The sequence below is a fragment of the Bactrocera tryoni genome, chromosome 2, assembly GCF_016617805.1.
Source record: "Bactrocera tryoni isolate S06 chromosome 2, CSIRO_BtryS06_freeze2, whole genome shotgun sequence".
Taxonomy (NCBI): Eukaryota; Metazoa; Arthropoda; class Insecta; order Diptera; family Tephritidae; genus Bactrocera; species Bactrocera tryoni.
In genome coordinates, this window is record NC_052500.1 from 63,849,012 (window position 1) to 63,872,515 (window position 23,504).

Below are 23,504 nucleotides of genomic sequence, written 5' to 3' on the forward strand. Positions count from 1 at the left end.
GACAAAGATGGAACTACGAACAGTTTAAGGTGACATGAATATAGTTAAGTACATTCAACGAATGCGCTGGTTAAGTCATAATGTTCGCATGGAAGATGGTGCTGCAATGACAGCGACTAGAGATCGATGGGTGGACAACGGAAGCACGGGCACACACGCATCCAATAGAAGGACCAAGTGCATAGCAACCTGTCTGCACTTAAGATGTACAACTGGCGTGACCTCGAAAAGGATAGAGGCAACCGGCGAAGTTTCGTGTTCTCGACCCAGACCAACCCACGGCTATAGTGCCAAAGAAGAAGAACTACTTTTTACGTCAGAAGTGTGCAGAAAACTCAATATGTGAGGTTAAAAGGGTAATTATGCAGTGTTTCGGGCAGAAAACGATGATTTGTGAAGGCAAATTTTTTAGAGTCTTCAATAATGTCCACAAAATGGTCACTGAAGCTGCTTATGGTAAAAAATAGGTATAAAACTTATGTCTATGAAAGGAAATTTGATTCACTACTAGCTTTGTATTGACCACCCTTCTCTTTAAGCAAGCCTCAAAGCTATTAATTGTGCAAGCAAAAGTCTGAGTTTTTACATTTCAAGCCTCCGCTAACATTGGAAAATATTTTATTTCATTTTTATAAAGGTTAATTGCGAAACTATATACGAGTATTTGTATTGTTTGCATAGCCTCAAGAACCAGCATGACCGTAAAAAAAACGAAATAATAACCAAAAATAAAAAAATATTTGGGTTTAAGAAAAAGCGCCAAATAAACAACAACACTTAGATACTATGTAGATGGATATGCGTTACATTTGAAGTGTGGCCTGAGCCGCTCGTTACGGGACATCAGCAACTGTCAAATACCAGCAAAAATCTTTAACACGCCGCCAAACCCACTCAAAATATATAACCATATATACAATGCGTGTATGTTTGGGTGTGTGTGTGTGTGTGGAGCATAGAAAACTTTTACATTTGCACGCCGATTCAACATGTTTGTCAACAACACGCTAACAGGATCTGCGCGCTTTACGCCCACCTTTTTGCCAGCTTCCGGCTAAACAAAGTCAATGGGGAGCGCATGGACCGCAGGCAATTGCAACTTTCAGATAAACGCATAGTCGAACAGACGGATATATGTATGTATGTATAAACTAACGGTGCGCGCAGTCAAGCTGGTTGGCAAGGCTGTCAGTCAGGCTGTCTAACTGTTTGTCTGCCTGCCAGCCGAGCAAACGCTTTTGGCAGTTGCAAACAAAGCGGCGACAAAACGAGATTTTTCAAAAAATACACAATCTCATAAAAAATATGTATCATTGCAATAACAAAAACAACAAAAATATATGTATATATATTGTGCGCTTATAACAACATGAATGCGAATGTGAAGTGGCGGATGAGAGCCTTTTACGTTATACAAGCATGCATGAAGGCGCTGTGTATACAGGCGAGTGTATGTGTGTGTGTGTGTGTTTGCTTGCTTACTCATACTTGTATTTGCTTTGTTATATTGACAGAACAATACGCAAGTAAACAGAACGCGAATAGATACACGGAAAAAATGACAGTTGTTTAGTTGCGGCGGCGGTGGCGGCGGGCGCTGACGGCCACCGGTAGGCGTGGGGTGGTGTGTCGGTGATGAATGTCGTATAAAGTTTGTGAAATGAGGAGCATGACTGCATACATAACTCGCTATTCCCAACTCGCTAAATGCCAGCTTGTATGTATTTTGTTGTTTGTATATTGTTAGATCGCTGCGGATATAGTCATACCTACATAAATATCGTATATTATTTATATATGGCAAGTATGCATATGTTTGGTTGAGTAGGCGCATGAATGACGGCGTATTATATGGCTCAATAGCGCGCCACTCGACAATTGGAAAGTAAGCGAATAAAACAAACAAAAGAAAAAAGGAAAAATTGAATTACATTTTATGAAAATGGCGCACATACCCACACACATGGCTATGTAAACACACACACAAACAATCTAAAGTTTGACGGCACTGCGTGGTACAAGTGCCAACAAATCCAAATGACATTTTTTAAAATGATTTCAATTATTTTTGTTTGCAATTACACTTTTAGTTGCTTGTATGCCTTTTAAGCGCGTTAGGCAAATAGCGAACAAATATTGAGCGGCAAAGTGCTAATACAAAGCGATAAGGCAGTACAATCATATAGAGATTCTGGTAAAAAAAATCGACAGTTTTGTGATTACTTGGCTCACTATTGTCTGAGCACGCGTCAAAGATGGAGCAACGAGAAAATACGGCATAATTTACAGTTTTTCTTCGACAAAGGCGAGAATTGATTGATGATTGATTGAAAGATGAGGAATTCACCGCGACCTTTGGTCTATTGTGCCCTCTCCTGACTCACATAGACTCACCTAGCCCCAGCGCATTGATAAAGTTCAATAGACTTCCGGGTGCTAATGATTCTATGCGATCCCTATCCGGAAACATGGATCCAAGGGCCTTAGTCCTGCGTCTACGGACTGCTGTGCAGTTGATCAGCAGGTGTTCCAGGGTTTCAGGCTCCAAGTCGCAGAACCGGCAGTTAGTGCAAGAGGATAGGCCCATGTTGTACAGATGCCTATTCAGCTTGCAATGGCCGGTATACCATGCGACCTGTAGCCTGAGTTTGTTCCTGGGGAGGTTTATTACAACTTTGCACCTACTCAAGTTGTATCCTCCAATTAGCAACTTGGCATGTCTCATACAAGTGTTTGTTGCCAATGCTCTTCCCTGCCCACTCTTTCTTCCTTGCGGAGTAGCTCCTTTATGGTAAGAATGCAGGCTAGGCGGTTGAAAATGAAAATAATGTTTATGGTCCTGTAACAGTAAATCAAGATTAAGAATTTTCGTATGAAATGCTAACTTATGTATATCAAAACCAACATAATTGGTGTACTTCTTGTGGCAAAAAACCAATTTAGGTCATATTTCAAAATCCCCGGTTACGAGCTAATCAAATCTAACCATGCTAGTGGTAATGCAAGAGAAAGGGCTGCAGTTCTTATAAAATCTGGTATTTCTCAAACGGAACTTGAACCAATTCAATATTCTTCAGTGCAGGCAGCAAATGTCATGATCTCTTGGGAATATAGCGCTAGTTGCCTTATACTTCCGTCTCCCATTCACTTTTACATATAGCTCTAGCAGCATAAGACTTCTGGTCTGAGACCAAGTATCCTCTGGGAAGCCAAAAGACATCGATTTGAACGCGAGCTAAAATGATAAGGCGAACCATACCGCCCCAGGGTTGTGCGCTGGGTTTCGTAATGTAAAAAACCCACTGAATAGGAAACAAGAGCCTCGGACGAGCGACTCCCCTTTCGATGACGACCATGGCCAACGCATTAAGGATTACGATTGTTATCTATAGTACTAGATTTAAGCATAGGAAAATACACTAAGCTACCGACTAATCTACGGGTCGAAAAGCCACCATCCAGATGGATCATGTTGTGATAGATGGAAGACATGTCTCCAGTCTTTCAGACGTGCGTACGCTCCGACGGCCTAATATCGAAAATTCTACGAAAAGATGCGGCGACTAACAAAAGTTTTCCAAACCGGAGCATAGTCTTGTAGAGCCCAAGGAGGTGATCTAGAGACTGATGCTCAGAGCATACTAAAATTATAAAGGGAACACTTCTCCAACCTACTGAGCACCAGGTGATGGCGACTTCTTCAATATACTCTTGGAGAAAATAATGCGAGCTGTAGAGCTAAATAGAGAAAGTACCATCTTTTATAAGAGTCTACAGCTGCTGGCGTACGCTGATGACATTGATAACATTAGCCTCAACAACCACGCTCTTAGTTCCGCTTTCTCTAGACTGGATGAGTAAGCGAAGCAAATGGGTTTGGGAGTGAACAAAATATCTCTTGTCATCAAACAAGTCGTCGCACTCGCGACTTAGCTCCTACGTCACTGCTGATGGTCAAAAATTCGAAAACGTAGATAACAATGTCAGTCCCGAAATTCAACGCAGAATAATTCTTGCCAGCAGCTGCTACTTCGGACTGAGTAGGCAATTGAGAAGTAAAGTCCTCTCTAGACGAACGAAGGCCAAATTCTATAAGTCGCTCATCATCCCCGTCCTGATATATGGTGAAGAGGCATGGACGACAACATCTGATGAGTCGAAGTTACGAGTTTTCGAGAGAAAGCTTCTGAACTTCCTTTTCGCAGTGGCAACGGCGAATACCGTAGTCGATGGAGCGATGAGCTGTACGAGATATACAACGAAATTGACACAGTTCAGCGAATTAAGAGACAGCGGCTACGCTGGCTATTTTATGTTGTCCGTATGGATGAAAAGACTCCAGTTCTGAGAGTATTCGACGCTGTACGCGGGGGGGAAGCAGAGGAAGAGAAAGACCTCCACTCCGTTAGAAAGAATATGTGGAGAAGGACCTGGCAGCGAAAAGGAAGAACGACTGGCGCACTATAGTAAACACAGCTATAGCCAAGTAAGCAGTGTTTACGCCAATAAAAAAGAAGAATCTAATAAATTCAACCAATTTAGTCTTCACTTTGAGTGGCGGTCTCGCCAAAAAATTACAACAATAGTCTTGAAAATTCAGCTAAAATAATTTTTTTTTTTAGTAAAAAGAAACTTTTTTTCCGAATTCCAACTCACATTTCCTTTCCAAGTAACTGCTTCATTTTAATATTTTTATGGCGTTTTCATATCGAAAAACTGCCCACACAGCAATTTACATAGGTACATAGGGACGTAAATTGCGAAAAATGGACGTATATAGTTTGATAGATTGGTTATAAAAATTGCATTCAACCCAACGCACCACCCACTTAGCTTCAGCAAACAGACTGAATGATGGTTTTGTTGGTGCAATGATGGCTGATGACAGTATACACATTGCTGCCGCCGATGGGAGAGGCTGTTGGATGTTACGAAAACCCTGGCAATAACAAAAACAACAACACCAAAGATAAAATTAACAATGCGGCAAAAAAAAAAAATCGCAAAAAGCGGCTACACTAGCGCACGAGTTGTGATTTTTTCGCCAACCAACTGTCATTTCATTTTATCAACACACCGCACCACACCACACCACGCACCTACCAGCACCAGGCACACCATATAGTATATATGCATTTGTATGTATATGGTTTGTAGGTAGTACTCATATGTCAGTCAAGCGGATACGGATATGAAAACAGTTGCGCGCGATATGAATTCGCGCAACTATAGCGGTATATGTATACATATGTATGTGTTTATGTATGAAATTGTTGTATGCTGTACATGTGTTGGATTTAAATTTTATATGAGCACGTATTTTTCTAGGCCGTCGATTTGCTGTCATTCGGCTGGAGTACAGTAGTCGCCGCTCGCACTATTAATGTTGTTGGTTAATTGTTTTTTATGATTATTTTCAGATGGGAGAGTCGTATGGCTTATATGTGTATTTTATGTACATTTGGTATATACATACATATATGTATGTATGTAAATATGGTATTCTACTTTACAGCAGCTTTTAGCTTCAAGGGGTTATGCTAGCCTAGAGTCATCAAACAATGCCTAATTTTGGCCATTTATGGTGGGGTTTAGCACAAAATGAAATGATTTTTCCTTATCAGACCAGATTATAAAGTTATTTGGGCGCAAAAAAGGTATTTTTTTAACATTCTGATGCAAACCGGCTAGTACATGTGACAATCACATACATATATGCTCTTGGAGACGAGTCAAGAGTTACGTTCATCGCGAAACCTGGCAGGGCCAAGGACTTCAGGCTCATCAACCTTTCTTCCTTCTTACTAAAAAACTCTGGTGAGACTGATGGATTTATCTACAAGAAGAAGGTGCATTCCGAGGAACCATTTATCATGCGAAACACGCTTTTTGTAAAGGAAATTCAATGGACAATATACTATCATGTCATAGCTTGATGAAGCTATTGGGAATTCGCTGTTGGGACCTTTCTTGTTATTGAGGGAGCTTTTAATAACGTCCTGCCGAAAGCAGTTGTAACTGGACGGTCTTGGGGTTTAATCAAACTCCTCATATTCAATCTTCTGTGCGACATAGTGATTGAAACGGAATGGTGCAACACATTTCCAAGACAAAATGTGACCCCACAAGGTGATGTTCTCTCTCCTCTTCTATGGATCCTGGTCGTTAACGACCTGCTTAAAAAAACTGAAGGATCGTGGCTGCCGGGTAATTGCCTATGCATGCGATTTAGCACTATGGTCAAAGGAAAGTTTCTGAGTACCGTGTACGAGTTGACGCAAGGGTATCTCAGTATCTTAACTCTATTTACTAGAAGATATAACATCCCGATAGCACCGCTGCCGAAAATGGGAGATATCCATCTGCAACCGGCGGATACAGTGAAATATCTAGGGTTCATCCTGCATAGGAAGCTTTCATGGAAGCCAAATATCGAAGAAATAGCCAAAAAGGCTTCGATTGCCTTATACTGCTGTAGAGGAGCCATTGTTCCACTGCAACCATGGCACTTAACGGAATTTTGAACATAATGCCCGTGGACATCGCAGAAAGGTGTATGGCCGCGAAAGTGGCTATTAGATTCAGAGAATCTGGGATATTAAAAGAACGCGCATCTGAACACTCGGATATCCTCACACACTTTGACTGCATACAGGATCATCTATATCATGGAGTCGCCATACCGAACTCCTTCTCTGCCCATATACCGACGAGGAAACTATGGATGGAAAGTAGCCGTTGGCGGAGAGGGGCAGTGAGCTTCTTTACGGATGGGTCAAAGCTTTGGGGGAAGGTTGGTGAAGGGGTTTACTGTCGGGAGCTCTCTAGTGTTCTACTACTGGATAGCTGGGCTTCGCAGAAGCTTGGCCAACGCTGTGCCACCATCACTACTTACGCAGTCGCAAAAGCCTTCTGGCCCAAGATCGATCGCAAGAGATTTAGTAATCTCTTTACCTTCAGTAAGGCTAGCCTCTTGCTAGTTGTGGTGCTCTTAATGGGCCATTGCCCTATTGGCGTCCCTGCTGTAAAGCTGACCTTAAATCTGCTGAAATCGTATGGAAGATGAAATGGAAACAACTCAACACTTCTTCCTAGACTGCCCTGCGTTTGGGTGGTCAGGATTTAAATACTGGGAGCGCATACCTTCAGACATTCCACCGAACTGGCGGGAAAGAAAACAACGACTGTGTAAATATGTATTGGCTACTAAGCGTTTTGCTAATTTATAAGTTCGAAAACAGGAGTTTCTCATTTCTATGGCTTCACAAAGGACTACGTATAGCAGTTCACGTGCGATCTCTCTAGATTAGCTATCTAACCAAACCTAACCTACATACAAGGTCTGTCGCAAAAAAAACAGAACTTTTTAAATATAACTGTTTCTGGTGGCGCCACTTATTGGTGGGTATATGAAATAAAAAGTTTGATCTCTTGCTGTTATTTCGTAAAAATTTTAAGACAATTGGATAACTACAATCGATGTTATCGATCAAAAAGTGACAGCAGCTTTTGGTCATCGGTCGTAAAATGCATTTTGAACAAAGAGCAAATATTAAATTTTGTTTTAAACTTGGGAAAACGTTTACTGAAACATTTCAAATGATGAGAAAAGTTTATGGTGATCAGTGCCTATCCCGTAGTAATGTGCATGAGTGGTTTAAGCGATTCCAAGGAGGTCGTGAAGACCTCTGTGACGATCAGAAGTCGGTCGTTTCAGAAGTCAAAAATAAAGACAATGCTGATTTGTTTTTACGATTCCGAGGGTATTGTACACCGAGTGTTCGTCCCACCTGGCCAAACGATTAATGCTGTGTTTTACCTTGGTGTTATGAAGCGTCTTTTGTCACGCATTCGTCGTGCTCGACCACAATACCGTGAGGCAGGGTCCTGGCGCCTGTTGCACGATAGTGCGCCGTGTCATCGGTCGACGCTTGTCACTGATTTTTTGACAAAAAACTCCATATTAACCATTAGTCACTCACCCTACTGACCTGATCTGGCACCCTGCGATTTTTACCTATTTGGAAAACTTCATTTGCCCATGAAAGGACACTGGTTTCAGGACATTTCAGCTATCCAAAAGGCGACGACCGATATTCTCTAGAGCATTCCGAAAAATGACCTTAAACACTCATCTGAAATGCTAATTGACCGGGCTAAACGCTGTATCGAAGCACAAGGAAACTATTTTGAATAAAAAAAATATAACTTTTGAAAAATATTAATTTTTTGTTCTTTTTCTAACAGTCCTGTTTCTTTTGCGACAGACCTTGTATATGCTTTTGTGATCCGATTTCTTCGGAGATTTCAACTTCGCCTTCGACAAAACCCTATTCAAAACTTTGTCAAAAAATAATTCCTCAAATGAAAACCTTTATCATACAATGACTTGATTTTGATTGATCAGTTTGTACGGCAAAATATTTAATATATCAGTTATCTGTGACTGAGTAAAAGTATTGTAAATGTACTTTCAGTTTTCTCGTACCGTATTTGATTTTTGATTACTGCTTTCATCAGTATCTAGTATAGATGGAGATAAGAAGGTGATGAGGTTTGCGGCACGTATCAATTGAAGTTTCATACCAGGTTTTTTCTACCAATTTCCATAACTGTACCATATTTGGGAATGATTGCTTACCAAACGTTTGTTTCAACTCCCCTCAAAGATTTTTAATTGGATTCAGGTTGGAGGAGTGAGTTGGCCAATTAGTGGTACTCACACCGTTGTGCTGGAACCAATCTCTTACCAACTTCGATGTATGTTTAGGATCGTTGTCGTGTCGAAATGTTCCTATTACTGTCATACTTTCCTTAACATTTTGCAGCATTGTATTCACCAAGGTATCTTTATATTGGAATCTATTCATGTCTGTAATACGATATATTAGTCATAAACCACACCTTGAAAAGCAGCATCAGATCAATATGTTGCTGCCAATATGTTCAACCGTCTTTTTTGTAAACGGTGAATGCATTTTTTGCCTTTCGCATGTCGAACATTGCGTCCGCTATCATTGCACTATCCATCTGGGCTGAACCAATTTTTATGATTTTTCTCGAATTTTAAATTATCCTTAATTGTTTTATTTTTGTTGCAGTAAATTTATTTTTCTCAGTAAATTAGCTTGCTGTTATATTCTTCGGAACGTTCGGGAAAATCGCCCGATTCGAAAAGTGCAGTTTCGAAAAAAGCGCGATCAAAAATTTATAAGCTTATACTACTACATATAACTACCATAATATAAGCTTATATAATTTTTTACTTACACATACATACATTTGTATATTTTTTCTATATTCATACATATATAAATGCTAGCAACAGTGGTATTTCATCACAGCGGCGGCCTTGTTGCCTCGTTGTGCAAAATAAAACTGGGTGTGTGTGAAAAATTATTGCCCCCAAAAGTATGCACCGACAATTGTAACGCGCCAACTGCACCTTTTTCTAGCTTTTCAGAGTACACACATACATATTTCCTTGTTTATTTGTTGTTGTTTATTTTTTTGCAATTTTCATTATTTTTTGATATTATTGTTACAGTCATATGCAGGTTGTTTGCCGTCGCTCCATTTCAGCGTAAAATATTTCGTTACGGTTTGGTCATGCTAGCCTGGGACACATGCAGGACAGTTTTGTCGATTTTTACGGGATTTAACGTTTTTTGCGCGCAAATATACAATTTTTTGCCGTTGTTGTTGTTGTTGTGGTTTATTTGCGCGCACATATGCACGCATATATGGTGGCGTATGCTGAGCGCGAGCCAGTGTACATGCATTGGCGTTATTTTAATATGCATGCGCGCACACACATAGTACAGCTATATTTTTCGACATGCATACTTGTGTTTGTATGCATGTGTGTTTGTGCGCGCGCCTGGTTAACAAGCGCGAAAAAATGCACCCTCTTAACTTTATTATTCCATTTTTTCCAATGGCTTTCGCTGCTGCAATTGTCATATTTTTGCTGTTGTAGTTGTTGTTGCTACGCTTATTTATTATTGTTCTTGTTGCTGTTGTCATTTGGAAACTGGCGCGCGCAATCGCCCTTTTTTCGGACACTTCATAATGTAACCGTCGCCTGTGCCACACCTCTCTACATCCGCTCCACCAGCACTTACTCTGCTAGCTGCCTTCCGCTGTATCAACTGCCGTTTACTCTATCAACTATACCCCTTCTATCAGCTGCCACACTTCTACCACCTGTTCCACCTCCTGCGCAGTGTTCGGAACCCCGTACGCGCCAGCATCGCGTAATCAGCGTACCGCCTGCCACACCCTCCAACCACCTGCTATGGTCCCGTCATCATAGCTCGCTCTGTCCATACATTGCTCTCACTCTTGCCATTTGTTTTTGCCACTTAACCTGCCCGCGCTGCCTCAACGCGGTACGCGCCCCACTGCTGTCGCTCACATTTATTGCACAATATTTGCGCTGTGTGTCCTTTTTTAGCGCCATACATACATACATGTGGTCTATATGTATGTGTGATTGCAATTTAATACTTTTATTTTTATTAATATACCCAGAACAGGGTATATTAAGGGTATATAGATGTTTGTAAGACCCAAAAGGAAACTTCGCAGATCCTTTAAAATATCCCGAGGGACTTTTTTCCATGTCCTTCTGTATATAGAACTATCCCTTAGTTTTTGAGATATCAAACTGAAATTTTGCACACGTCCTTTTTCCACCAAGAAGCTGCTCATTTATCAGAACCGCCAATATCGGGCCACTATAGCATATAGCTCTCATACAAATTGTACGATCGGAATCAGGTCTTTGTATGAGAAACTTTCTTAGTTGACGAGGTATCTGCCAGAAAATGTTCACGAATTATTGCCTGCAGAAACGGTACTACCTCTGCAGAAATTATTAAGATCGGACCACTATGCTATAGCTATATGTTGCTGCCATACAAACTGAACGATCAAACTGAAATCCTTGTAGGGAAAACTTTTTTATTTGAGAAGGTATCGTCACGAAATTTTTCATATATTAATATCCAAAGCATCGCTACAATCTCTGAAGAAATTGTTCAGATCGGACTAGTATAGCATATAGCTGCCATACAAACTGAGCCAATAAACTCAAATCCTTGTATGGAAAACTTTTTTATTTGAGAAGATATCATCACGAAATTCGGCATAGGTGTTTGTCTTAAAAAACTCCATAATATCCGAAGACATTTTTTAGATCGGACTAGTATAGCATATAGCTGCCATACAAACTGAGCGCGCAAACTCAAATCATTGTATGGAAAACTGTTTTATTTGACAAGATATCGCCACGAAATTTGGCTCACAATATTATGGAAAGCATCGCTATAAACCCCAAAGAAATCGTTCAGATCGGACTAGTATAGCATATAGCTGCCATACAAACTGACCGATTAAAATCAAGTTTAAGACCTTTTTGTATCCCTTAAGCAATAAAAAATGCAGCTGTGAAGGGTATTATAGCTTTGCTGCAACTGTAGTTAACGTTTTTCTTGTTGTTATTAATATTTTTTTTTACTTTCGCTGTGTATTCATTTCAGCGTGGCGTTGCATTTTTAATATGATTTTATTTTCGTTTTTCATTTTTTTCTGCCCCGTTACATGCAACATTTTTTAAATACCTTTTTTTGGTGAAATTTTTTTATTTCAATTTTTTTGTGATTTATTCAGCGCACGAGCACACGTTGTGACATATGCATACACTCAGCATGAGCATATAACAAGCGCAGAGACACAATTATACATACAAACTAACAGCGCTATATGCAAACAAACGCACAAACACATACACAGCTACATATTTAAAATGGCATCATGAAAAATCTGGCCCATGCTGCTGTCGCTTTGACCCCTTAATCATGCAATCGCGTCGAGTGAGTACAAGCATAAATATGGCCTCCATATTCAGCGCACACACATAGAGTATTTGGCATATGTATGTATGTATATATAATACATACAAAGTGGGCGTGCATTGTTGTATTCGCCGACTGATTTTGGTACATCTATCTGTGCGCAATCATGACAAGGATTTCGGATTTCTGATTTTTTATATGCCATTCGCCCTTAATTTTAAGCTTTACCGCCGAAAAAAACGAAGACACAAAAAAAGTATTGCGCAATTTTTATGATTTTTTATTTAAATCATAGCTGCATATGTGTATGTACTTATTGGGGCGGGTCCGGTTGTCCGGTTGCCGGACGGCGTTGTCAGCAGTCGCCACTGCCATCATATCTAGCAGCGGCCGCCAACAGCTCGCGCTTACCCGCACGATCTCTCTCTCCCCAAATTTTTGGCCGCCAATCCAACAGCCTCGCTTGCGCCGTTGCCATGCATATTATTTTTCTGCATTATAAGCAGTTCTTTTTTATAATTTATTTCGTTTAATTAAAAATTTAAAACAAAATAAAACCGTAAAATTGGGAAGTATGGAAAACATTTTAAATTAAAATCAAAGTGGGTGTTGTTGACAATTATGCCAAGGTGTGGGTTATTAAATATTGAGTTTGTAAATGCACGCTGTGTGATGGATTTATGGGAAAGGGGGTAGAAATATGAACAAATTTGGTTTTAAGCTTAATTTTGCAAGAATAAGGAATATGTAAAAAAAATATATAATTTCTGGTGAGGTTTGTACGTTTGCTGCATATTTTTTTTGAAAATTATAACGACTGTCTGTGTCTCAAAAAATTTTCCTTAGCCAAATAAGTAAAGAAATTGTGGAAGTTCAAAACACTTTTAGAAACTAAGCTCGATTACGCAAAACAGATTAAGTTTTGAACACAATAAGTATAAAAAAATGTATCATCAATTAATTGTTGATGTCCCAAAAAAAATTTTTGTCCCAAATTAGTACAAAATAAATGGTGCAAGTACAAATATTTATAAAATTTAAGCTCAATTACACAAAAAAATACAAGTTTTTAACTCAACAACTACAAAATTATTTTTGTCCCAAAAAATACGAACAAGAAAAATTTTTAAGCTCAAATATTAAAAAAAAATTTCGATGCATATTTTATAGAAAACCTTTTATAATCAATTTGTTGTATGTGTCCCAAAAAATGTTTGTTAGTAAAAAAAATTTATGTAAAAAGAAAAAATAATAATAAAATTGTATCTCAAATACAAAAAAATATAATTTTTCAGTATAAAAATTTCCAAATATATATTTGTTCCAAAAGCTTCAAATTAGAAACATTCTAGACACAAAATTTGTAATTTTTTGTTAACGATTTTATGTGTTCTCACAAAATAAATTAAAATAAATTCATTTATAACAAATTTATTGTGTGTCCCAAAAAAGATTTTGTCCCAAATTAGTACAAAATAAATGGTGTAAATACAAAAAAATGTATAAAATTTAAACTAGATCACGCAATTATTAACATAAAAACTTTAGAATATATGTATATTTGTCCCAAAAAGCTTTGCATAAGAAAAATTTTAAACTCAAAATATAATATTATTGTTCACTGTTTTACACATCCTTACAAAATATATAAAAAAAAAAAATTTACACCATTTTTTAACGATAATTATATCTATTGTCTTTGTCCCAAAAAAAGTTGTATCCGAAATTAGTAAATAAAATTGTGTAAATAAAAAAACAATTATAAAATGTATGCTCGAAATTATAAAATAAAACAAAAGCAAATCTTACGAAGCAGAAAGAAAACCACAGTAGATCAATGTAAATGGTACGTGTAAATTTTCCCGTGTCCGAAAAATAATTTTGTTAGAAATATTGTTGATAAATTAAATAAATTGAAATATTATTGATAAATTGTCAAAAGTAAATAAAATAATATATTTTAGACTAAAAAGTGTATTGACTTTGATGTCCCAAAGCTATTGTTGTCCCAAATTTTTACCTTTTTTTTAAAATTTGATATTCACTAGCAACTACTTACCATTTTAAAGCTTGGTTTGCGCTTGTATATAGCCGGAGTCAATCGTTTTATCTTTGTCCCAAAACTTTATTTGACACAAAAAAACAGTTTTTATCTAATTTATAAAATTAATATACAAAACCAATATAGACAAGCACAAAGTTTATTATTTTGATTACGATATTTGAGATGCGAGACTAAATAATATACACCTCTTTATGTCCCAAAATTATTTTAGTACCAACCATTTTGTTTGCTATTATTGTATATTCCTAAGCAATTTGTTAATCAGTTTAAATCTTAGTTTTCTCTTGTATATATGCAGATACAACCGTTTTGTCTATGTCCCAAAAACAATGGTTTACCAAAAATTATCATATTGACATTATTTTGATTATTTATACTGACACTATTAATGGTATTTTCTAAATAGAACAGGTTTTTCTTCTTTGTTTTAAAATTTGAAATAATTTTCGTAAAACCTTGATGACCTTTTTAGCTTTTTTAATTACATTGATGTCTACGCCAGTAAGAAAGAAGAAGAATTACATTAAGCCTTTTAAGTCTGGTTCTCTCTTTTGAAGTTTATATTAATGGCGACATAAGCAAGAAGAAAAGCTTTATAGAATAGAGAAACATGCTGAGCTTTTACTTTTTTTTTGGAGGCGCTGTATGCTAACATTATAATTGATTTTTTCTGAGGTAGTACAGCTTTTCCTTCTTTCTTTTTAAATTTCAGATGTTCCTTGTAAAATCCTGAATAAAGCTTTCGAAAAGTTTTTCAGCTTTCTTAATTATAAGCTTTTTAAACTTGATTCTCTCGTTTGAAGTTTATTTTAATGGCGATAAAAGCAGGAGAAAAACAAAACTTGTATAGACCAGATTAGCATTTTCATCTTTTTAGAGGAACTACAGGTATATACTGCCACTATAATTGATTTTTTCTCAGATAGTTCAGCTTTTCCTTCTTTCTTTTCAAATTTGAGAAGCACTTCGCGTTATCTTCATTTAAGCTTTCCAAAATCTTCTGAGATTTCTTACTTAAATTAAGCTTTTTAAGTCAAGTTCTATATTTTAGATTTTATTTGAATAGCGACATAGTCAAGAAAGAAAAACAGTTCTTTTTGAGGAGATACACATCTAAAGCTTTCAATTATTTTTATAAGAGCTATATGCTGAACGTGATACTTCTGATAGGTGAGCTTTTTCATCACCCCGTTCAAATTTGAGATGATACTCGTAAACTGTTGGTTTGAACTTTTGAGCTTTTTTTAGTTAAATAAAGCTTTTGGGGCTTATTGGAGTTGGGAAGTTATTCTGGTCGCTAACTAATATGTAACTTCTAATAAGTAACTATTCAGAGCTGGTTTAAATATTACATAAAGAATATGTCATATTCTTTTTAATACCATGAAGAAAGTTTTGCTCTTCTTGATATAAATAATATTTATGCCTGAAGCGCTTTTGTCAACCCCACCGTTATGAACCAACAAACTATATCTATATACATGGTTCTGCCATTAGTATTTTTTCATTTGAAAGAAAGTGAGGACAAAACTATTTTTTGTAGAGGAAAACTTTCTGGAACATTGGTACATTTTACCTCGCTAATAACGCCTTTCATCTAGAAATTTACTACCACCATGACAAAATGATAAGCAACCGATTCGATACATCCTTCCCCCACAAAAATCGCGAAAATCTAAGGAAGGGATTTCCAGTTTTGTAAGGTTAGCGTTTATTTTTGACAGTAGAAGATAAATTATTCGGTTTATGCTTACGAAAAAGAGGTCCAGGGGAGTTTTTCTTAATCCAAAGATATTGTATTGGAAAGTCAAAGGAGTAGTAGTCAGGCACACGAATATACTGAAACATCCTCATGTGAAGAGAAACCTTAAAATGTTTTAGTTCAAAAGATTTTGGGAAAAAAATGGTAATCCAATTGGACCAAGGCCTAAATGTTTTGAACTCATATGAGTTCACTCAGAATAAGTTGGCTCAAACAAAAATTATTGCTGGTGCTACCCAAATATATCTATCAAAATAGTACAAAAACACAGCAAAAATTTCCAACAACTTTTATTTTTTTTTATTATATATACACCATTACTTAGTATGAAACAGTATTTTACTTAAACTACAGTGTTTAAATTTTAAAATAATTTGTATAATTTTGTGCACAAACAAATTAAGACAACAAAATATTAACAAGGAACTTCAAGGCTCACTTCCGCTCCCAACTATTGTAAAAGGTGGCAATGTAGGGCCGCTGGTCAGTGGGACACTCAAAATGACTGAACGGCGGCACCATATTCGCTTGCTTTTGACCCACTGGTTGCAACATGTTATTCCACAGTGTATTCGCCATGGCGGCATGACCCAACTGGCTAAAGTGGAAGCAATCGCTAGCAAAATAACGGTAATCTATTTCACCATTATTAAGTCTTGGTGGCGGCACATGCGCCGTAAACGGTTGATAGACAACGGCAAAATCATTTGTTTGGAATTCTTGCAACTGAACAATATACTGATCGGCTTCGTGCCAGCGTGTTATGCGATCGTAAGCTTCGTGTAGTTCCTTTTCGCCGACAGCGTGACTGAATATACAATGACAGCCGAGATGATGTACAGCAAAGCAACCAAACGGCACATCTTTCATTGGATAGATGGTGATAACCATATTCGGTACCGGCACCAGATTGATCAGCAGTCGTGGCACGTTGTCGCGCAGCAAGGTGAGCGTACGACGCATATCGAGTTCATGACTGCGTACAAACTCTGTCGCATTGTCATGATGACACATGTCCGAGCAAACGTCATTATTGCCCACAAATATGGTGAGTAATTTCCAATGATTCTCCATATCAACATTGGGATCCTGACGCATGCGATCGATGAGTACACGCGCTTGAAACGGCAGATCGCGTGACATGATCATCGGTTCGGCGATATTCAAACGTGATGTGCTATCCACTGTCAATTCATTTTCCGTCGAATAACCGTAGAGATTCGGATTGAAGACACGTAAAATATTCGGTAGTGTCAGATAGCTGCGCCAATCGCCATAACCGCCACCCGAAAAGGAGAATGCACGAAATTCATTTAATATATGCAGCACACGATCGGACATAATGCCATTGCCAGCGGATAGCGAATCGCCGACGGATGCAATCACATCGATATCACCCGGCCGCAGCTCATGCACGGAGGTGGGTGGAAATGTAGAGCGCGCATAGCTGAGATCACAAGGAAAGGGTTCCGTTGGCGGTATGACGGGTTGCATTTTGCCCTCAGCACGATTCTTTGCAAATACTTGATCCATATCGGCGCGTTCCATGCCGTAGCGTCGTATGTTGACGAAAAGGTGACGCATGTTGCGATCCAAATCCGTAATGAGCAAGTTGCCATTGAACGCTTCATGCACATCATCCACAGTCTTCTGTCCAATTAGGCGTGCCCAAAATTTATCGGCTTTCTTTTGTCGGAGGCGACGAAAAAATTCCCAACTTTGTGTTGTGTGTTGCAGGCAAAAGAGGCAGAGTAGCAGCAATATCACCTGAGTGGGTGACATGCGTAGAAACGAGGACATATTCTTCTATTGAATAGGGTTAATTTAAGAAATGCAAAATTCAGTTAGATCTATCTGCGGTAGAATACAAAGTATATTATATAAGTTGTTTGCTTTTTTCTCTCTACACAAAAAATTGTCAAAAACCGGTAAAATTTGAAAGCAAAGGCCCCAAAGGAAAAACTTTTTAATCAGGAATAATATTAGTACCAATTTGTGGAAGCCACAGAAATCTGATCAATGAGGACTTGAGAACATGAGTGAGACCAATTGTCAATACACTAAGCCCAAACTTTTCAAGGCATATAACTAACTAGAAATTCAAATTGAATACTTTCAGGACTCTTGACCCCCCAATAGAGTGTCTACAAGGGCAACCAAAGGATTATAATGCCTCCTGGACTGAATTGCAAGAGACTAATTTGGTCATAAAATGCTGGCATGAAATCTTAGAAATCTTTTTGCTCTGTTTGACAAGAAACAGGTAGGAAAAGAATCAACAAGTTGAGCATCCCGCCAGATAGGTTGTAAATATCCAGTACCAGATATGTGTTTGTTTGTGAATGCGGAAAGCTTGTCTGGCGATTTTTACCATGAAAAACAAAAAAAATTAACAACGATTTTGCTTGTGTTCTCAATAGAATCACGACTTCGGAATCGTTCAAAATGTTGTGAAGTGTTTTGGGGAGTCTACTCTAAGTAAAGTTTCGGAAACAATGCTTGATCTTCTTCGTGTTGCCTTCAGACAGTTAGAGGATGTCCTCAACATCTCTTTTGGATCGCTGTAACACTTTGGTTAACGTTTTTGGTATGAAGCGTGTCAATGCAAGACTGGTACCAAAAGACCTCAATCTCTTGCAAAAACGACGTCGAGTAGAGGACGCAAAAAATATGCTTGCCGCAGCTGAGGACCCTATATTCATCAAACGCATAATTTCTGGCGACGAGACGTGTATTTATGAATAAGACGCTAAACAATCTAGCGGATGGTGCTACAAAAATGAGCCGAAAGCGAAATCAGTCATTGTCGGTCAAATATTAAGGTCATGCTCATTATTTTCTTTGATTGCAGTGGTGTGGCTCACTATAAATTAACATTGGCAGACTGTCAATAAGTAATACTAGTTGAACGTTTTGTGACCTCTACATGAAGCAATTCGTCGTAAAAGATTGGATTTGTGAATAGATAATTTATGGATCTTTCACCATGAACACACATTCATCACTGACTTTTCAAACACGGAATGAGAATCATCGCTCATCCACCGTATTCAACAGATCACCTGCGAATTTTTTTTTCTGATTTCGAAACTGAAAAATTCGTTTCGCGAACGCGTTGACTCCATGAAACCATTAAAACTCATTCACTGAAGGCAATTTAGGTCATTTAGGTTGGCATGCTGGTATTGGCACAAACAAAAGGCGATAATAAAATAGAAATTCATTTAAAAAAAAATTCAATCAGTCCGGAACAAACTTGATCAGTTGGTATATTACTGTTATCGGGAGCATAAAACCGATTTTTGACAACTTTTTTGTAGATTTTTTTATTTGTTTTTAATTTGGCCAGTTTTCCTTAAGAAATATGTTCTTTTTATCACTTAAATATTAGTTTGAATATATTTTTGGCAATATGTTGTTTCAATTTCGCCAATTTTTTGATGGAAAACGAAAGTGTTTGCTTTTATTTTTCACTTGTATTGAGATGTTTTTGAACACCGTCTTTGAAGGTATACTGTATGCTTTTATTGCATACTTTTAAGCAATTTTCGAAGATTTTTTAATTTTTTTTTCCAAATTTGTTTTCAATTTTTTTTAAATATTTTTAAAGAAAATTTCTTTCGGTCAATAATAAATTTTGTTTTTAAGCGAAATTTTATTATTTACACATTTTTTTAGTTTTTATTTTTATTTTATTATTAATTTAGTTTAATTTTTTCTAGTCCATTTTTGTCGAATAATAAACATTTTTTCGATATTTTTTGCTTTTGTAGGAAGTTTCTTCGAGTTTTTTTTTTTAATTTTTAATTATGTTTTTTTGTTTTCGAATATTAAATTTTTTTTTCGAATATTGAAAACTTTTTAATTATGTTTTTTGTTTTCGAATATTAAATTTTTTTTTCGAATATTGAAAACTTTTTTTCGAATATTAAATTTCTTTTAGATTTTATTATTTTTGTAGAAAGTTTCTTTTGAGTTATAATAAATTTAGTTTTTAACCGAAATTGTTTTTTTAGTTATTATTTAAAACATAAGTGTAGTAATTTAATTATTTTTAATCATCTTTTAATTTTTTTTCGAATATTAAAAACTTTTTTCCAATATTATTTTTCCATTTTTGTACCAATTTTATTACGCGTAATAATACATTTAGTTTTTAAAAGAATTTTTTTGTTTGATAATTTTTTTTTTTATTTATTTTTTGAATTTTTATTTATAAGATATTTTAAGTGTAGTAATTCAAAATATTTTTTAAAAAATTTTTGTTGTTATTTTGTTGTTATTTTGTTAAATTACTGTAGTCCTTCGATATATGTTTAGAAAACGTTATATTTTTTAGTCCTTAAATTTTTTAAAAGATTTCATATAAACCTTTAGATTTTTTATTTTGTTTTTTTTCGAAATATTTTTTAAAACTCAGATGTTTCAATTTTATTTTACTTTTCGAAATATTTTTGAAAACTGCGATTTTTTATGTTGCTTTTTTCGAAATATTTTTTAAAACTAAATTTTTTTTATTTTTTTTTTAATTATTTTCTAAAAATCGGGTTTTTTTGTATATTTTTAAAAATTGTTTTAATTTTGGTTAGTACTTTAAAAAGTTTACTTCACATCACTAAAAAATAAAGGCTTGCCTTTCCGCTTTTGAAGAACTTCGTAAACGCAACTGCTTCATTCAACCCGGTACGAGACTTCCTAACGCTTTCTCGCGCGTTGAATAAATGAAATGGCTAAATAAACTCAAAAATTACTTTAGTTAAAATGCGAGGCATTTAAGTATCTTTGTTTTTAAATTTTTATATTTTTCTCCCATATTTGCACTGAAAGATCAGCGATATAGCAATAAATCTTAGCTTCAACACATTGTACAACAACACAGCGGATAAAAATAGTAACAGAATAGTACAAAGTAGAAAACAAAAAAAAATTAAATATTCATACGTATTTGTAGACCCCCAAAGTGTGCGTAAGCAAGTTCAATCCACTGTCCTTACAACGCTTAATTACTCGCTGTGTTTATTGCGGTACAACAACCAAAAAGTTTGCTACAAAAAAGTTAAGTAAATTTAGTGTGGCACTTTAAATGGCATAAATGTCATGTTAACGACGCCTGGCGCTCGCTTAGAACTTCGTTTCATTTAGGTTTTGTTGACCGAGCACAAACACTTCACATCACTGTCACACACACAAACAAACACACACCACAGAGACGCGCAAACGTATGAACACACCTTAACAAGGTGCAATGAAATTCGCTTTCATGCTCTTGAACTTGAGGTTCACGCGGTCTTACATACAGATTATGAGTTACTGTAAATAATATTTTGAGACAAATAAATTCGAAGAAAAATAATAAAAAAATCGCTGCAAAAGTTCAAAATTACTACAGGCGGTTCAAAGTGATTGAATGACTTGTAAATTTACCTTGCTACCGGATTTTAACGATCAAAATATTTACTTTTGTTGTTTTAATATTTTATTTTTGGAAATAAAAGCTAAAGTTTATACAAGAAAAAAATAAAATAAATTATTTCTTAATGGAATTAGATGAATTTTGGGAACTCAAAGTCCAGAAAACTGTATAGTTGCCGTTTCTGAATGAATGCAACTTTAGTTAAATTTATGTATGTATGTATATATGTATATACAAATTGCGTTACAAAATAAACATGACTTAAAAAAACAGAACAAATGGTTTTTTCTGCAAAATTAATTTATTTTACTCAAATTAGTCTCCTTCTGCTTCAATACAGCTTTTTGCAAGGTTTGCCGCTCCGAAGTCCATTCGATAGTCACCCGAGTGGACTACATACGATGAATCCGCTCCAAAGCGTGAAAGAACGCAACAGTGGGCTGGCAAGGTTATGTATTTTGAGATGCGCGTGGAATAATTTTTATTGAAGGACCACCAATAGCCACTATTACATAGCACTATTAGACCATTTGAGGGACGAAATCGCAAAAACAAAAAACGGCCGCATTTGAAGAAAAAGAAAGATCTGTTTCACCAAAACCTTACACTGTGTCACAAGCCAGTGAAAATGATGTTAAAAATTCATGAATTGGACTTCGAATTGCTCGCGCGTCTACCGTATTCTCCAGGTCTAGTACTCATCAATTATTTTCTGTTCTCAGATCTAAAAAGGATGCTCGCTGGGAAGAAATTTTCGTCGAATGAAAAGGTGATCGCGAAAACTGTGGCCTTTTTTGAAGCAAAGAACAAATCGTACTACAAAAATGGTATCGAAAACTTGCAAAGTCGTTATTGCCCTATAAGGGTACTATGTTGAGTAAACACAAAAACTCTTAATTTTGTCTCAAAGCTCTTTCAAGCGCTACAAGCATAAAATATTAAATCTGTATTTCCCAAAAAATAAAAAATTACAATATTTTTAAATCTCCAAATAACACTTTAGCGAAACTTAGCCAGTTCTCAATATATAATATACTATTTTGACCTGTATTGTCTTTCCTAATGCATTATGAATTAATTTCATAGAAATTATATATAGTTTAGAGAAGCAAATGCACATCAAATAAACCTGAATAAGAACTTGAAAAAACAGCATGAAGTGAAACTAAGATAAATAGCCAGGTTTGTGACTTTGATAAACGAAGAGTTATATATTATGATAAAAATTATATCATCTCGTGATTAAGGGCCTGTGGGAACATGGTATTAGCTAAGGATATGATACAATAATTATAAGAGTTGTATTCTATTAATATTGCTGAGACATATAATTTGTTATTGTTTGCTCTATACGTTAATTAGATGAAAATCTCGTCCTCAACGCCAGACATCTTTTTGCGGAGCTCCTGCTGGAGATCAGATAAAAGGAATAAAAATGTGGCTAAACATCTGGATGACCGCCTGATCAAATGAAATGTAATAGTGGACAGAAGACTTAAATTTATGGAGCACTTGGAAAATATGGCAAACAGAGGCTGTGTGCGTTCCAGCCGTCGATTTTTAATAGCTAAGGTAATGAGATCAGTTATACTGTATGCGGTTCCAATTGGATACAGTGGCTAGACATAAACTCTTATGCTAAACCAATTAACGTAGTGCTAGCCAGTATGGCGCCGATTGACATCTAAGGAAAACGAATTCGTGCGAATATACTACTGTGCCCAAAAAATGACATTTGAATTTAAACTGCGCGCGTCGAAGGATTTGGAGAATTATTATTTTTTTTAGGTTGGTAGTACTGTCAGTCACATTTATGCCAAATTTCATGTCAAAATATTATTAGTGTTTGAGATACGTGTCGTTTTGTGAGCTTCTAAAAGTGAGTTTTTCTTTTTTTGCGATGTCGAAATTTGTTGAGCAAAGAATTTGCATTAAATCTTGTTTACGGAATCAATTTTCTGCTGCGGATACGTTGAGGATGGTGCAGAAAGCCTTTGAAATGATGAGGCTATGTCTAAATGCAAAAATGTTTACAGAGTGGTGGTGAGTTCCAAGCCGGCCGTGAACATGTCGAATCGAACGACGTCAGGAGCGATGGTCAACCTCAACCTACGAAGCTCACGTTCAACAAATCAAAGATTTGGTGCTGAAAAACAAATCGATTAACAATTAGAGACCTTGCTGATGAAGTTGGCATATCGAAAGGCTCAGCCAATACCATTTTGAAGGATGTTGGGCCTCAAGAGCGTCAAATCTCGACTGGGACCGAAAACATTGAATTTTTTGGAAAAAAGGCGTCGCGTTGAAGTGTGTGAAACGATGCTTTCCGACTACCAGGATGTCATGAAACGCATTATAACTGGCGATGAGACTTGGATCTATGCTTACGACCCCGAAACAACCGAT

The 23,504-nt window shown here is 36.5% G+C and overlaps 2 protein-coding genes across 2 annotated transcripts in view; both read right to left on the reverse strand.

Annotated features, from left to right (window-relative positions):
- The window catches only part of LOC120769297 (neuroguidin), a 203,565-nt gene that overhangs the window by 105,309 nt on the left and 74,752 nt on the right, over positions 1–23,504 (reverse strand). The gene's annotated exons all lie outside the window — the stretch shown is intronic.
- Positions 16,081–17,498, reverse strand: LOC120769296 (phospholipase B1, membrane-associated). The gene has a single exon (XM_040096225.1). The coding sequence runs from the start codon at positions 17,483–17,485 to the stop codon at positions 16,121–16,123; it is 1,365 nt and encodes a 454-aa protein (XP_039952159.1). The 5' UTR covers positions 17,486–17,498; the 3' UTR covers positions 16,081–16,120.

Coding starts and splice junctions, on each gene's coding strand:
- LOC120769296 (XM_040096225.1), bottom strand. CDS start 17,485: ATGTCCTCGTTTCTACGCATGTCACCCACTCAGGTGATATTGCTGCTA.